The sequence below is a fragment of the Fukomys damarensis genome, unplaced genomic scaffold (assembly GCF_012274545.1).
Source record: "Fukomys damarensis isolate Sample0158 unplaced genomic scaffold, DMR_v1.0_HiC HiC_scaffold_23, whole genome shotgun sequence".
In the NCBI taxonomy this organism is placed as follows: Eukaryota; Metazoa; Chordata; class Mammalia; order Rodentia; family Bathyergidae; genus Fukomys; species Fukomys damarensis.
The window spans coordinates 64593283-64609735 of NW_022900935.1; the positions used below are offsets into that span (position 1 = coordinate 64593283).

At 63.5% G+C, this 16453-nt stretch overlaps 1 protein-coding gene across 1 annotated transcript; it reads right to left on the bottom strand.

Annotated features, from left to right (window-relative positions):
- Positions 1-25: 25 nt before the first annotated feature.
- Fasn (fatty acid synthase) lies at positions 26-15884 on the bottom strand. Its single transcript, XM_010618674.3, has 42 exons — positions 15758-15884; positions 15205-15357; positions 13823-13996; positions 13444-13644; positions 13110-13232; positions 12915-13030; positions 12703-12837; positions 11780-12242; positions 11512-11699; positions 11087-11276; positions 10497-10591; positions 10156-10290; positions 9870-10073; positions 9669-9784; positions 9281-9453; positions 9001-9192; positions 8848-8928; positions 8586-8765; positions 8298-8477; positions 8020-8223; positions 7427-7719; positions 6773-7159; positions 6532-6696; positions 6336-6454; positions 6094-6248; positions 5796-5999; positions 5541-5691; positions 5280-5458; positions 5081-5200; positions 4878-5000; positions 4569-4792; positions 4280-4481; positions 4020-4171; positions 3822-3913; positions 3564-3715; positions 3236-3481; positions 2829-3017; positions 2507-2737; positions 2214-2434; positions 2002-2112; positions 1652-1903; positions 26-1573 (listed from the first exon to the last, which is right to left on the bottom strand). Exons 1-42 carry the CDS (start codon positions 15882-15884, stop codon positions 1436-1438), a joined length of 7536 nt encoding a protein of 2511 aa, XP_010616976.1. The 3' UTR covers positions 26-1435.
- Between the last annotated feature and the right edge of the window lie 569 nt (positions 15885-16453).

A 16453-nucleotide genomic window follows, 5' to 3' on the forward strand; every position in this document is an offset into this window, starting at 1 on the left:
GTATCAGAGATTGAACTCAGGTCCTTGTGCTTGCGAGGCAGGCAGAACCACTGAGTTAAATCCCCGGCACAAGATTTATTTTTTTAGGTGGGACCAGAGCTAAGTAGTAACTAGTTAGCTAGTTTTGGGCTACAGCGAAACAGATCTTTGGGAAACTCAGTGCCTGGTAATTACCAAGGCTTCCTGTCTGCCAGGCACAATCCCCAGGTGCACAGAAGCCCCTGTACTTTCCTGTGAATCCTCCCAGCTAGTACCCAGCCTTGGGGCCCCCTTGTTCACATGTGCAGGCAGCAGCCCTCTCTGCCTTCAGGTCTCCAGATGCCTCTGACCCTTGATGTCAGGGATTCAGGTCCTCAGGGCCCTGCCCCACTTTCTCCCTATAGTCCTGTGTTGCGTGACTTTTCTGAGGGCTTCCTTCAGCAAGTGTACCCTCCCGCGCCCATCCCATCAGCTGAGCCCTCAGAACCCCCAGGGAGACAGTTCTGCCCCACTGGCCACGGCCAGGGACTTCCTGCCTCCCAGCCCATAGGCGACTGGCTGGGTCCTTGGCACCCGCCTGTGGGGTCCCCACGCCACCCCACCTAGGGTCCCAGCTGGCTTCCCCTCCCTGGGCCAAGCCCCTCTACTCCCCATGGTGCCATGGTAGAAAGCTCTGGCAGGACAGGGCTAAAGCCCGGAGGAAGAAGGAACTGGCCAGAGCCGGAGCTCATGTGCGCTTTAATAGTGGGGAGGCTTGGAACGGGGCATTAAGAGCAGCATTTTTATCAAGTTGGTGTAAAAATGAGACAAGATCCAGACATGTTCTTTACACTGACAGTTACAGTCAATTTCAAAATCTAAGCGGCAATTTGAATTGTTTCTTGCAAAACAAACACGAATGCAGGTTGCTGCCCGTGCGGTCCGCAGGGCCACATTGGCCCTGCATCATGGGTGCAGAGGGTGCTGGGGGCCGGACACCAGCCCACCCCGCAGTGGGCAGGAGCGCGGCCTGGGTGGGGCTCTGGCAGGCCTGCGCGGTGCCTGTGCACAGTACGAAGAGGGTGTGGTACCCCTAGGGACCTGCTACCTTCACAGGATGGGGCCTGGTCCTGGGGTCTTTCCCAGGAACGTAATAAATATGGGGCTCTAAACAGATCAGCAATCACCAGCCAGCCTGGCCAACTTCACAGGGTACAAAAGGCTCAGCCCGGCTCTGCCGGTTCCACTGGCTCTTCACAGACCAAGCGTCTCCAAGTCAGTGGCTCAGTCCCCTGGCATGCCAGGGAGGGCAGGTGGGTGGGACGCGTGTCACAGTCCTGCTTCAGCAGCCGCCAGTGAAGGCAGTGGTGCTGGGCCTGGGCAGGTCCCACCGGCAGGACCCCCAGCCTCAGCGCGCTGGGTGTGGGTGTGGGTGTGGGGTGCTGCCAGTCCCTGGTGATGGGCTGGCACGGCAGGCCTAGCCTTCTCGCACGCTCACTCGTGGCTCAGCCAGACAGCTGTGGATAATGTTGATGATGGACTCCAGGCCACTGCCCTCCAGCAGTGTGCGGTGGTCGCCCTCGATGACATGCACAGACACCTGCCCGTCGCACACCTGCGGGTGGTGACTGTGAGCCAGGCTGCACCCGACCGTGGCTGGCCACCTTCCCTGGGGTGCCACCCGCCTGCCCACCTGTGAGAGGTTGTAGTCGGCGCCCAGGTCCTCGACGTAGGCGCCTCCGGTCTTGGCCCGCAGCAGCGTCACGTTGCCGTGGTACTTGGCCTTGGGTGTGTACTGCTCGATGGCGCGCAGCTTGTGATAGAAGGACAGGGCGGCGAAGCTCAGCGCCCGCCGGTCCAGGCCCTGATGGCTGTTGGAGATGAGGTCCACGCCGGCAGCCACGCGCTCCTCCAGGTTGTTCAGTGGCAAGAGCACCTCCATCACCTGCGAGGGAGGCTCTGAGTGTGGGAGCCCAGCTGGCCGACCCCAGGCCATGGGCTTAGGGGCAGAGGCCCCGAGCTCCCCGCCCAGCCCTGACCCACCCTGTTGTGCTCGGCTTCTGTGAACTGCTGGGTGAACTGCTGCACGAAGAAGCATATGGCCGCTGCCTCAGCCTCCGCCTCACAGCCCGGGGTCATCTTCGCCCGATAGCTCTGTGGGGGCAGAAGGTGGTGGCTGCACAACAGCGCACTGGGGCGCTCCCAGGCGACACGCACCCGGAGCAGGAACACGGGAGGCTGCCACCTGCTCTCACCTGGGTGTAGGCCAGCACGTAGGTGTGCGAGCCATCAAACAGGAAGAGGCTGTTGTGGGCGGGGGCCGGGCCCTGCTGGGCCTGCAGCTGGGAGCACATCTCGAAGGCCACGCAGGCCCCGTAGGAGTAGCCGGCCACACGGTAGGGCCCCTCGGGCTGCACCTGCTTGATGCAGTCGATGTAGTAGGAAGCCAGGCTCTGGATGCTGTCCAGTGGGGCAGCTGCAACGGCAGCAGCAGGGGGTCAGCGTGAGGGGCCTCGGGCTGGGGCCGCCCGGGGGACTGGGCATGTACCTTTGGTGCACTGCAGGCCATAGGTGGGCATGCTGAGCTTGGCGGCTAGGCTGTGGAACACGGTGGTAGAACCCTCGATGGGGTGCACCAGAAACAGTGGCCGTTCCGTGCTCTGGACCGAGTTGAGCTGAGTCAGGGTGGGGCCCTCGGGGTTTACCAGCAGTGTGCTCAGGTTCAGCTGGGCCTGTGGCTGCACCTGGGTGTCATCCTTGGCCTTGGGGGATCCCAGCTCTGGGAGGATAGAGCAGATGCCAGGCTGGCTCCATGCCCGTGCTGCTCTACACCCGCTGCCAGCCCCTTCCCTGAATGCGGCCGCACGCACCTCCGGCTGGGCTGGCCTTGGAAGACAGCTCCTGCAGCTTCTTCAGCGTGAGCTGCCGCACCTCACGCATGGACAGCACCAGGTCGTACTCCCGCTCCAGGGTCTGGCGCACCTCCACACCCATGAGCGAGTCCAGGCCCAGGTCCGCCAGTGAGGTGTCCAGGTTGATGCCAGCCAAATCTCGGATGCCTGGGGAGGGAGGTGCCGGGCGCCATTCGAGTGGGCTGGCCCGAGTGGGCACAGGGCTGAGGCTGGGGTGCTGGGCTCAGGGGGTCTGTGCATGACGGCCAGCGTCACACCAGCACCTGGCCAAGCCCTGTGGACGCCTGCGTCTGTGACTCATCCCTTCTGCAGATGGGGAAATGGAGGCTCAGGAGGCACAGGCCTGGGGCCGGGACAGCACTCACCCAGGATGTGGGCCACAGCCTGCACCACGTCCTGCTGGTCTTTGCTGTCCCTGTGGGCCGCAGCCTTCTTCTCGGCCAGCACGAAGCTGCTCAGGACAGCGTGGGGCTGCTGCAGGAAGAGGTCCAGCACCTCCAGGCAAGAGACAATGCGCTGGGGCAGCGTGCCGCCCACGACGAGGTCCGTGCCACCCAGCACGTCCAGCAAGATGCCCACGTCGCCAATGGCACCCCACTGTATGGCGAGGCCTGTGGACAAGGGTAAGGGGTGGTGAGTGAAGGCGGTGGGCGCGGGGTGGCACGGGCCGGGTGGCAGCTGTGGGGGGCCCACCTGGGAGGCCGTCGTGCCGGCGCTGCTCACAGATGCGCTCCATGGTGGAGTTGGCGAAGCCGTAGTTGCTCTGGCCCATGTTGCCACGCCCACAGCTCACGGAAGAGAAGGCCACGAAGTAGTCCAGCTGGGGGCAGGCTTCTCGGGTCACCCTGTGGGCACTCCTGTCACTTTCCACCTGCGGCCACACCCAGGGCCCTCCCCTGGCACCGCCCCAGGACGGCCCAAGAAGGCTGCTGGTGGGCAGCCCCGACCCACCTGTCCAGGTTGAGGGTGCCACTGTACTTGGGCCTGTTGACATCCTGGAACTGCTCCGGGGTCTGGTCCTCCAGCATGGCATCTCTCAGGACCTGGGAGGAGGGAAGTGTCCTCAGCACGGCTGTGGCTCCGTCCCACCCTGCGGTTGCAGCCCCGCCTTGGCTTTGGAGTCCACTGGTGTGAGAACGGCTCTCTTACCACGGCGAGGTTAAAGACCCCTCCGACTGGCCCCAGCTGCGTGGCTTCGGCAATGAGGGCGCGAGCTCCCTCCAGTGAGCTGGCGTCTCGGGTCGACACCAGCACCTGCACTCCACGGCTCCTCCACTCACTGACCTGCTTGGCCTGGTAGCCTGCGGGACACAGGGTTCGGGGCTCGGAAGGGCGGGGAGGAGTGGTCCCCGGGAAAGACAGGCGCACACCCCAAGCCAGGCTGCCTCCGCCCCACCTCAACTGCCCACCTGTGCGGATCCCAGAACGAGAGGTCAACACAAGCTTCTGGGCTCCCCGCACCAACAGCCACTGGGCCAGCTCGAGGCCGAAGCCACCCAGGCCACCCACGATGACGTAGGTCTTGTGGGGCGGACAGAAAGTTTTGGAGATGGCAGCCATGAGGGCTGGCTGTGCTCCTTGCAGCCAGGACTCTCGTTCTTCCTCGTGTACCTGCGGCCAAGCAGGAGCCATTCAGATGCCCACGAGGGCCAGAGCCACTGGGCAGCTGGGGTCAGGGCGGCGGGGTGCTCCCCTCACCTGGACAAGGACTTTGCCAATGTGCTTCCCCTGGGCCATGTAGCGGAAGGCGTCCTCCACCTTGGCCTTGGGGAACACGGTGCACTTGAGGGGCTGCACCACACCGTCGCGGATGCCAGATTGCAGGAGGCCTGACACCTCTTGCCACTGGAGGCTGTCTTCCTCCATGAGGGCATCCAGCAGGATCCCGTGGAAGGTGACGTTCTTCAGGAAGATGGCCATGCCTGGGTGGGGGGCCACGTTCATCAGGACAGCTGCGCCACCCTGGGGCCTGCCAGCCGCCGCCCACCCCGGGGCTGGTGGTCTCACCAAGCGGGTGGTTGTTGGAAAGGTCAAATTTGCCGATCTCCAGGAAGCGGCCGTGCTGGGCCAGGCACCTCACGCTGGCCTGCAGCTTCTCTTCGGCCAGGGAGTTGAGGACCAAGTCAACGCCTGGGTGGGAGACAGATCCTAGGTTACGGCCCTGTTCCTACGGCCCCCACCCAGCGGCAGAGGGCTGTGGCAGCTCTCACCTCTCCCGCCCGTGTGCAGCATCACGTGCTGCTCGAAAGATGTGTCCCTTGAGTTGGCGAAGCTGGTCTCGTCCAGCTGGGGGAACCTGGACCGGAGGTAGGCCCGCTTCTCGGCTGAGCCTGCAGGGCAAGGTGCCGGGTGGGCTGCAGGCCAGGTGGGTGGCGGGGCCGAGATGCGCAGGCAGGGACAGGGCCTTACCAACGGTGCTGAAGACTCGGCAGCCCAGGCTGAGGGCGATGGCAATGGCGGCCTGGCCCACCCCGCCTGAGCCTGAGTGGATGAGCACCGACTCCCCAGGCCTGATGCGCCCCCGCACCACAAGCGCGTAGTAGGCTGTGCTGTAAACAACGGGCACGGAAGCTGCCTCCTCCATCGTCCTGAGGACACAGTAACAGTCAGCCGGGCCTGGCCGCCAAGAGGCATTCTGCGGGGTCTCCGCCTGCAGCCCTGCACGCTCACCAGTTGGAGGGCACATCCCACAGGAAGGCTGATGGCACCAGCACGGAGGTGGCCAGGCCTTCAGAGGGCACCAGCCCCATCACTCGCCGGCCCTGGGCGTCACGGCCTGCGAACTCCATGCCCAGTAAGCAGTCCCGGTTGAGCGACTTCCCTGGGGCAGATAAAAGTGAGCCTGCTGTGGCAGCCACCTTCCTTCTCAGGAGGGGCTGCCGCGGCCCTGCCCTGTCCCCACCAAGGCCCTGTCCCGGTGGGCACCTGGGATGGCATCAGCGGACAGCTTGCCCGTGGCCAACATGATGTCCCGGAAGTTGAGTGAGGCGTAGTAAATGGTACAGAGAAGCGTTTCAGGGCTGCTGGGCCGAGCGAACTTCAGCGGGGAGCAGACCCAGCGGATGGAGGAGAGGTCCCCACGAGTGAGGACATTCACAAAGGCGTGTGATGTCTGCTCCTCGGGCTTGTCTGAGGGGACAGAAGCAGGGCTGCCACGGGGTCCAGCTGGACAGGGTTCCCACCCACCTCAGCCTGACAAGGACAGGTAGTGCTGCTGGCTCACCCTGCTCAAGGAGAAAATGACGGAAGGCACCCCAGGCGCCATCACGGTACACGTTCATCACCAGGTCATCCTCCAGCACCTTCCGCAGCTCTGCAGAGCCAGGGTCCATCTTGGGGACATGTGACGCGCTGCTGAGGCTGGACAGCAGGATGCACCTGTGGGAAGCCAGAGGTACTGAGGAGCTCGTGGGAAGGTGTGGTGAAGGCCGGGGAGTGGCACAGCTCGGTGGGCATCCCTCCTACCGGATCCGGTGCCCGCCGGGTTCTTTCCGGAGACAGTTCACCAGGCCCACCACACCTGAGGTGGGGCAGCCCAGAGCCGTCAGCCACACGGGACGGGGGGACACCTCAGCCAGAATGTCCTGCAGGACAAGGGAAGGGTCAGCTTCCAGGAGGGATCCAGGCCGGGCTAGGGCAGGGCAGCCAGTTCCAGCCAGACCTTGAGAGAGTCCACCCATCGGAAGCTGGTGTCTTCCACAGGCAGGAAGATGGGGCTGTCCTGTGGGGCGGGCCGGCGGCACAAGAAGATTGCAGAACCGTAGAACGAGATCTTTAGGCCCACTAGACGCAGAGCTGCCCTCGAGAACAGACTCTCCCACTCATCCTGGGGGTGGGTGGGGAGTCAGCACCAGCGGGCTCAGCCCCTGGCCCCACCTAGCCACACGCCCCAGCAGTGGCACCTGTCTCAGGAGGGCGGGTCCACTCTGTGGCTCCCAGGTAAGGAAGGCCAGCGTCTCCCCAAGGGTGTGCCCTCGGAGCATGGTGTGCAGGAGCAGAAAGCCACCCTCCTTGAGGGCAGCTGCCATGTTGGCCAGGGCCAGGTTCAGGTCCCCCAGGGTGGCCACGGCACCATTGCACACCAGGAGGTCTGCTGCGCCCAGGCTGCTGGGGACAGGGTCTACAGGGTCCCACTGGCCCTGGGCAACACCAAGCTGCGTCAGCTTGTCCTGGGCAACCTCCAGGGCCTGGGGGTGGCGGTCAGTGGCTGTGTAGTCCAGCTGTAGCATGGGGTGGGTGTTTAGCAGGTCCGGGATGTGGGAATATAGGTGACCATCGCCAGCAAGCACCTGTGGCAGGGGAGCAGGCTCTTGGGTCAGGGGCCCCACCTGAGGCAGGGTGGCTGCTACTCCACTGTCTGTAGTAGCCCCCAACCCCGGAGCCCAAGGCCTCCCAAGGCAGCCACGTGGACTGCACAGACCACACACTCAGAGCCAGCCAGACCCTTCCCCAGCCTTGTTCCTCCTCCAGACATGGCTTTCTCCTGCCTGGTTGAGGGGTGGCCTAGGGTTGTGAGTGCAGCCTCCCTGGCTCCTGTGGCTCTGCCCGGCACCCACCTCCACCACCTTCATCTTCAGGCTGGGCAGGTTCTCCAGGGCTGTGTCCAAGCAGGCCTTAAGCACTGAGGAGTTCAGGAGGCCGCTGAGCAGGGGGTCTTCAGGCAGCAGGGCTCTCTCCTGGGCCAGTGCCTGCTGCAAGTTTCCATTCAGCTGCAGCTGACAGGCAGCGGCCAGAAGACGGGGCAGCCCCTGCTGCGGGGGTTCCTGGGGCATCTGGGCCCCATCCAGCTCAGGCACCACCATTTTCAGCCCCTGCTGGGCCGCCTTGGCCTGCAGTGCCTGTGCCAGGCCTGGGAAAGAAGATGGAACATGTTGCTGAGCTCCCTGACCACTGCCCGGGGCCCAGAGGACCAGAGACTTGCTGAAGGCAGGTGGGCCAAAGTGCGACCTATGGGTACCGGTCCCATCTCCCACTCCCAGACTAGGACACGGCCCCACTGGCAGATGTGGCCTTGAAGCCCCTGCTGAGATCGGGACAGCCGACAGCCATAGGACTGAGGAAGGGAGGGAAGGCAAGCAGTCTTGGGGGTCCACACGGAGAGGCGCACAGACCAGCACTGGCATCTTGGGAGGCCCGGTGCCCGCCTCACCCTTGCACAGCTGCAGCTCCTCCCGCAGGGCCGTGCTCTCAGACAGGCAGCCCACCTCCACATGGGGTGAGAAGCAGAACTTCTCCAGGGTGGGCACCATGTGCTCCTGCTGCCGTCGCGGGGCTGATGTTGTATGGAGCTGCAAGATGTAGACGCCGCCAGCCACTATTCTGCTCAGAGCGGAGCTGACCACGAAGTCAACCACTGTGGGGACAGGCTGGTGAGCGAGGGCAATGCTGGGCTGGACATGGGTGTGGGGCAGGGCTGCGCAGGGTTACCTTGGGTCTGGTCCTGTAGCGTGTGCACCTTCTGCAGGTGGACGGTGGGGTCGATGCGCACGTCGGTGACACGGGTGGGCAGGCTCAGGCTACGCTGGCTTGTACCCAGGATGGCCGTCTGCAGCATGGTGTCTATGAACGTCACCCAGTTGTCTCTCCAGAGCAGCTTGCCCCGCTCACCTGAGGGAGAAGCTTAAGTCAGAGCCCTGGGCGCTCTGCTCTGCCTCACGCTGCCGGCCACAGCCGTAGGGCCCAGTCCCACGCAGGGATGGTGAGGGGTGTGCCCACCTCTGAGGCTGGCCTCGAAGATGCCCTGGAAGTTGGGGCCATAGTCATAGCCACGCAGCCGCAGCTCCTTATATACGTCCGCCGGGGCCAGACAGGAAGTGGGCACAGGCTCCATGGGACCCGGGCCTTCTGGGTGGTCGAAGAGCTTGGGGTCGGGGTCCTCCCACTGGTACACCTTTCCTGAGGGCAGGGGTGGCAGGAGGGCCTGAGCACCAGAAGACAGGCTGACACCTCCCAGCCCGTGGTGGGCAGCTCCACTCACCGCTCACAATCAGGTTGCCATTATGAGACACTTCGAAAGCGTGGGCAGCCTCCAGCAGCCGCACCTCCAGGGCCACAGTCCCTGTGGAGCAGTGGGGTCAGAGCCTGGCTGTGGCCCCTCCGGCTGTCCCCTCCCCCGCAGCGGCACCCTCACCTGTCTTGGGCAGGATGGTGGCCTGGTGCAGCGTCACACCCTCGAACACCACGGGGGTCTGCTCTAAGGGCAGGCCCAGGCTACGAGCCAGCGTCCTCCAGACAAGAACCAGGTAGCCAGTGGCAGGGAAGAGCACACGGCCATCGATGCAGTGGTCCACCAAGTAGTGGTCAGGGGACTCAGGACTGGCATCTGCAGGCAGAAGCAGGCCTCAGTGCCCGCCCGCCTGAACATCCAGAAAGGGTCCAGCTGGCTTGGGGCCTGGTGGGGCCTGGCTCACCAATGTTGTAGACAGTGGCAGAGGAGGAGCCTGAGCCATTTGGGAAATCCTCTGTGGCCGGCACATCCCAGGTCTGGCTGTGGTCCCACTTGATGTGGGGGGAGATGAGGGGGGTTCCTCGGGGAGCTGGGAACTCCACAGGTGGGAATAAGGCATTGGGGTTGGCATCGACACTGGTGTAGGGAGAGAGACTAGTGAGTAGCAGCAGCCGCCCAGCCTGGGGCTTACACATCTGTCTTCCCTGGACCCCAAAAGATGGCCTGGGGGCAAGGGCCAGAGGTCCACAGCCAGAGTGCCACCGGGGTACTTGGTTCAGCCGCCCAGTTCCCAGAGGCCACCTGCCTGTACCTCAACTCCTAGGGCTCAGCAAGAAGGGGGACTCACTCACCCTGCGAGGTGGAGCTTGCCAACGTTGGTGAGGAAGAATTCCAGGTTGTTCTTGTGGTCCCGCTTCATCAGGGGCACGATGGTGCAGCTGGGCTTCAGGCCCCGCTTCAGGACGGCCTGAAGCAGGCAGGGAGAGGTCGGGGCTCCCTCCAGCTATCCCCGGGGCCCTGCCAGTGCCAGCCCACCAAGGCCCAGTGCGCACCTGCAGGAGGGCGTGGGGTGCGATCTCCACGACCACGGCGTGCTCAGGGATGTGCCGCAGAGCCTCCTGGAACAGCACTGGGCTCACCAGGTTGTTGACGTTGTACTCAGCGGAGAAAGTGCGCGCCAGGCTGCCCTGCCACTGGGCCTCGGGGATGGAAGTACTGAGCCAGCGGGCCGAGCGTGGCCGCGGCACCCTGATCACCTGCACACAGGAGCACAGCAGGGTCAGCACGGTGGCACAGGCCGCGGGCTCTGCGGGGGCTGTGCACACCATGGGCACCCACCTTCTTGAGAGCCTGCAGCAGTGCAGGCGCGATAGCCTCCATGAAGTAGGAGTGGAAGGCTATGCCGCCTGTCTGCACCTCCTTGGCAAACACTCCCTCCTGCTTCAGCTGCTCCACGAACTTGCTCACTGCGGCCTGGAGGCATCAGGGGAGGTAAGAGGGACCTTGACCCGGCTTTCTATGGGACACAAACCCAGTTCCATCCACCAAGCTCAGGTCGTGGTGCAGGGCCGGGAGAGGAGCCCACCCAAGGGGCAGGGAGGGGTCTGGGCCCTCTGAAGCTGCTAGGTGCAGACTGAAGCCTCGCATGGCCAGCTGGTCCCTGCTAACGGCAGGCCCACCTGAGGTCCCGAGATGGTCACTGTGTCCTCAGAATTGTGGCAGGCAGGCACGATGCCCAAGGGGCAGCGCTGTTTACACTCCTCCCAGGACAAGCCTGTGAGCAGAGCAGGCCTCAGAGGAAAAGTCTGAGCCCCCACCCACTGCTCTTCCTGACCAGAGGGCATGGCTATGGGTACAGCCTAGAGCCAGGGGCGTTGGCCTTAATGACAGAGGACCTAATAACAGCCTCCAAGGGTCTTCCCAAGCCACTTTCACCCCTGCCTCCTCTGCTTCCAGGCAGGGGTGTCATTACGGGGGTGACGCCTAAGGCCAGCCCAACAGTGATGCCATGGGGACCACAGGGACCTGGGCCTCATCACCCTGTCCTGACGGGCTGAGTCCCAGGGCCTCGTGGGTGGGTGGCACAGGAACAAGCTGAGGCCAGCCAGCATCCCATAAGCAGACCATCAGAAAGCCTACTGGCCTGGGGCTGGGGTTGTACATCCTGGGAACTCTTGCACAGCACCTGCACAGCACAGCCCTTCCCTTTTGGGGGTACCAGGGTCCCTGGGGTCTGTGGAGGAATTGAGGGGTACAGGGTTACACCTACCCACAGCAGCCATGGTGCCTGACGGGAGGCTGGCCTCCTTGACACACTGGCCTCTCCAGTAAGCTGCAAGCACAGCCTCCTCCTGGGAGACACAGCCATCGGCGTAGGCACAGGCCACCTCCCCCAGGGAGTGCCCAATGATCCCGTCGGGTCTCAGGCCCATGGAAGTCAGCAAGTCTAAGAGAGCAATCTGGGGACAGGGCAAGACATGTCACACGCTGGCCCCTTAGCCACCTCATCCAGCCCTATTAGTCTCCCAGGTCACGTGCCACCATTCTGGCCTCACTGGGGTCCTCTGCTGGGCACTGAGAAACCCTCTCCTCCCCCAGACCCTATACGCAGGAGCTGGATAGACTGGGACCACTATACCCCAGAGGCTCTGATGACAGCAGTGCCCCAGGGCCTGGCACCAGGCACGTGCCCACCTGGATGGCAGTGAGGCTCACGAGGGCATGGACAACGTCATCAAAGGTGTCTTTCTTTGTGCTCAGCAGCAGGTCCGACACCTTCAATCCAACTGGCTTCAGGGCCTCATCGGAGCGCAGGATGGAGTCGCGGAAGCCACCCAGATGCATGAGGCTCACTCCCATCCCGCACCACTGTGTGCCCATCCCTGTGCCAAAGAGGGTCAGTGCTTGGCCATTGCCAACCTGCCCCCCACCCTTCAACAGAGGGGTATGGGGCTGGGCTCACCTGAGCAAATAAACCAGAGTGGGCGCTTGCCAGAAGGCACCTGCTGTACTTCCTGGCCACCGCCCTCCACCCCCAGCACAGCATAGCCCCTGAAGGGCATGGATGACGGGGATGTGGCCGCGATGTCATTGAGCATGGTCACAAGGGCCAGGTCCTGGCTGTGCTGGGAGCCCTGGTCCAGCAGGCTCTGTGCAGCCTCGAGGGTACGTCCACTGACCCTAAGCAGGCGGGGTAGGGCAGAGTGGGGGGCAGGTGCAGGGGGCTGCTTCGTGTTGGGCTGGAGGATGACGTGCACGTTGGAGCCTCCAAAGCCAAAGGAGTTGATGCTCACATTGCCACCACGAACAGGCAGGGGCCGGTCCACCACCTGCAGCCGCCCGTCACTCAAGGCTGGGATCTCAGAGTTGGGGGTATGGAAGTGCAGGTTGGGGGCCCAGAGCCCATGCTCCAGGGACAGCAGCACCTGCAGTCAGAGCACCTGCTGGTGAGCAGCTGACCCTGCAGGGAATGGCCGCCTCCCTGGGATCCACAGAGGGCCATCCCCAGCCTGTGCCTGCCACCACAGGGCTTCTGCAGCTGTCCTCAGCCCAGTGCCATGTACTGCGGGGCTGGCTAACCAGTCAGGAAGTTGGAACATGTTGGTACACGTATGTGTGGGGAAGACAGGTGAGGGTACCCCAAAATGGACACTGGTCTGCCCTGATCCCCAGATCTCCACAGCTGAATCAGGAAGGTAGCTAAGAAGGCACCCACCTGCCTGAGCTTTCTCTCTGGCTGGGCCCCAGGAGCAGCTCAGCTCAGCAGGACATGTGGCAGATGGGGACCCTGGGGGAAAATGCTGACTCCCACTAGGCAAGACAGGTGTGGTAGTCACTCCTCACGGCCATCCAGGGCACAGGGACCTATGCTGCTCAGGTACTTACCTTGGCCAGACCTGCAAGCCCTGAGGCAGGCTCGGGGTGGCCCATGTTGGACTTGGTGGACCCAATCAGCAGCGGGTCCTGGCGGGAGGTACACAGGGCCCGGGTGATGCTATTCAGCTCCTGGGGGTCGCCTACCTGCAGGGGATGTGGAGTCAGGGCTTGAGCTAGGGGCCCCTCCAGTGTGGCTGGGGTGGGGGGCACTGGGCCTTCACCTTGGTGCCTGTGCCGTGGGCTTCAATGTACTCCAGTGACTCTGGGGCCAGCCCTGCCGGCAGGTACAGGGAGCGGATGAGCTGCTCCTGGGCCTCTCCAGAGGGGAAGGTCACACCTGCGTGAGTCAGGGCAGCGTGAGGCACAGAGCACCTTCTATCCTACCTGCAGCAGCCTGGTGCCGCCCCCATGCCCACCTTGTTCCTTGGAGCCATCTGTGTTGGTGCCAGCATTCAGGATAGTGGCGTACACCCGCCGGGCCAGGGACTTCTTGGTCAGCAAGACAGCCACGACGGCCTCTGAACGGCAGTATCCGCTCCCTGGGCCAGAGTGAACTTCACTGGGACTCAGCCCACTGAGGCCAGCAGGAGCATGGGCAGTGAGTGGGGTACCCTGCTCAGCACTGGAAAGATGCGGCCTGTTCTGGGGAGGGAACTCTGGGGCTGCTGGGACCCTGCAGGGTGTCAGGTGGAGCTGTACCAGGTGGGCAGTGGAGAGGGAAGCCCTGCTCAGGCTTCCCGCCAGCCTCACCTGTTTCGTCAAAGGACCTGCACATGCCTTCGGGGCTGAGCATGCCCATTTTCATGAACTGCACGGAGGTGTTGGGCTTGAGCAACACGTTGATGCCACCCACAATGGCAGCTGGGCAGTGCCCACTGCGGATGGCCTCGTAGGCGTTCTGCAGGGCCATCAGGCTAGAGGAGCAGGCTGTGTCCAGGGCGATGCTGGGCCCTGTGGGCAGCGGCACAAGGAGTGAGCATGCCAAGCCCTGAGCACCTCACCAGTCCTGCCCTGGGCCCAGGCAGTTGGGACACATGCATGAAGGGTGCGGCCACACCCCTGGGGCCTCTAAGACCCAGGGTCAGGCTAGGCCACCCTGGTATCCAGAGGACTGGGCAAAAAAACGCACCTTTGAAGTCAAAGCTGAAGGAGATGCGATTGGCCATCATTGCTCGCTGGCAGCCCACCATGCTGTAGCCCAGAAGCGTCTCGGGGTCTCGGCTCAGGGCCTCTGCAGCCTCTGAGCCACTCACACCCACCCAGACACCGGTGTTCGTCCCTCGGAGCGAGGCTGGGTTGATACCTGCAGGAGCAGGAGTCAGAACCAAATCTCCCACATGGCTCTGCAGGTAGAGGCCCAAGCCCAGCAGGCCCCAAAGGGCCTCAGGGGTGTGAGGCATTTGTCCTACCAGGGTGCTAGGGCAGAGGGGCGGGGCTGCCCTGAGCAGCCAGTCCAGGTAGGGCTGGGAAGTAGAACCAGGTCACAGAGATGGGGCCTCAGGGAGCAAGTGGGTCCACAAGGTCTAGGTCAGGTGGCAGCCAGAGAAATGACAGAGGACACCATTGTCCCCAGGCAAATCCCTTGGCCCTCAGTGTCGCTAGCGGGTCTGACAGGCCTGCTGGCCAATGAGCACCCCAGCTTCAAGGGCAGCCTGCCCTGGCACAAGCCCAGATAAGGAGATACAGGGAGACAAAGGCTGAGTGTCCAGGCTAGGAAAGGAGACGACAGTGGGCCACAGCCCCCTAGGAGTTGTGCCCAAGGCCTCTGGGTGGGGCCTGGGCAGCCAGTAAAGCCTGAGGGAAAGGCCTCCTCTACTACTGTGGAGGCCCTTCAGTTCTGCCCCACCAGGCTGGCAGTGCACCCCAGGGTAGGTGTAAGTAAACCCCATCTGCCTTAATGGCGAGCCTGGGACGAGCCAGCATCTACTGACCAGAGGCCGCCTGGGGGAGAGACAAGGTGGCAAAAGGGCAGGGTTATCAGGAACTAAAGAGGAGGAGGCCTGGGGCAGTAATCCAGCCCTCTGTCCAAGCAGGGGCTCCGATCAGGTTGCCCAAGGCCTAGAGTGGAAGGTGAATGTGTGGAGGCTGTGACGGTGGCAGAAGCTGAGCCACTCTGCTCAGGGCACCTGGCCCCACTGTTGGTCCCACCCTCAGCCCAAGACCAGACACAGGGAGTGAGAAAACTGGGGCAACAGGGAAAGCTTGGGATATGGCCAGTGTGCAGTTGTGAAACTGGCTGCCAGGGGCCCCTGCTGCCTGAGCCACTGTCCCCAGATCAGGCCAGAAGGGGGCCGAGGCCAGGGAGGCAGACCCATGCCACACTCCACCTGTGAGGTCCTTACAGCCTAAAAGCTGCCACTGCATCCCATACTCTGTTTCCTTTTGTAACACAGGGAATGGAGCCTAGGGCCTCAGCACACTAGACAAGAGCTTTGCCATCCGGAACCCTGCCCTGTCACCTCGACCCTGGAAGTGAGCCACTGGGTGACCAGCAGCTCCACTACAACCCACCTGCATCCACAATGGCCTCATAGGTGACTTCTAATAGCAGCCGCATCTGGGGGTCCATTGTGTGCGCCTGCTTGGGGTGGACACCGAAGAAGGAAGCGTCGAACTTGGATAGGTCCTTCAGCTTGCCGCTCCGCCGAGGCAGGCCATAGAGCCCTGTGGAACAGAACAGGCATCCTCCTGACAGGGGTACCCACAGGCCTCACCGGCCCCTGCAGCCAGGGTGGAACCCAGGAGGGTCCCTGGGAGAGGCAGACAGTGGCCCCCGAATAGGACTGGTGACCCGAGCCCCATCTCCAAGGAGGACCCCCTGCCAAAACACCCAGAACCCAGCTGAAGATCCTCTGAGGGGCCAGAGGCTGGCTGGGCCCAACCATGCTGCTGACTCACACCTGTCCATCAGGTAGAAGTGCTCTACAGGTGGGAGAGAGCCAAACCAGCCTCCCTTCCGGCTCCGGGTACAGAAGGAACAGTGCAGCCCAGAGGGCTCCTGGCCTGGCCACAGGACTCCGCAAGGAAAAGAGCAAAGCTGCCCTCGGCTCCCTGTGGTACTCACCTGCCTTCCATCGCCGGTCGTCATCTGTGACCATGTCCACACCTCCAATGAGGTTGGCCCAGAACTCATCCAAGTTGTCTGACTCGGGCAGCTTCCCGGACATACCAGCAATCACTACCTCCTCCATGGCTCCTCTGCAGGGAGGCACACAGGCCCCACAAGTAGTCAGACCCACCGGAATACACCCCTAAGGCGGCCACCCTCACATATCCAGCACAATTTGGGTGTTCAGGGTCAGGCTGGAGAGGCAGAGCAGGCCCCAAGTCTGCCTGTGGAGCTCCAGTCCCGCCCCCACCTCTTGCTGAGTGGGTAGGTGCTGGGGGCCTTGGCCCTAGCCCGCCGCCCCAGAGGTCTTGACCTGGGATGACCCCACGGTGCCGGCTGCAGCTGGGTGCTCCACCTCAGGCATAAAATGGGGCGGGGAGCTCTACGGAGGCGGGGCGCAGAGACCCCCGGGGCCCAGCGCAGAGCCCCAGCAGAAGCGCCACCTCCGGCCTCTGTGCTGGAGGTGGAGGCCGCTCCCAACCAGGGCGGCCCTGATGCCGGGGCGGGAAGCGACCCAGACGGCAGAGTTGAGCACTGTGGGTGCCAAGGCCCGGCAGGGCTAGGGGAAAAGTGGCTCCGGCCGATAAGGCTCTTCCAGCAACCTGGGGCACCGGTCCTGCCGGCTGCGCGCAGACGAGGCCGTGCCCCGGC

Bases quoted from the DNA above. Each gene is read 5' to 3' on its own strand.
- Fasn (XM_010618674.3), bottom strand. From the start codon at position 15,884: ATGGAGGAGGTAGTGATTGCTGGTATGTCCGGGAAGCTGCCCGAGTCA. The intron at 6,249-6,335 runs GTAGGAGGGATG...GGCTTCCCACAG, and splicing joins CCCGGCGGGCACCGGATCCG to GTGCATCCTGCTGTCCAGCC. The intron at 6,000-6,093 runs GTGAGCCAGCAG...CTGTCCCCTCAG, and splicing joins TCATTTTCTCCTTGAGCAGG to ACAAGCCCGAGGAGCAGACA.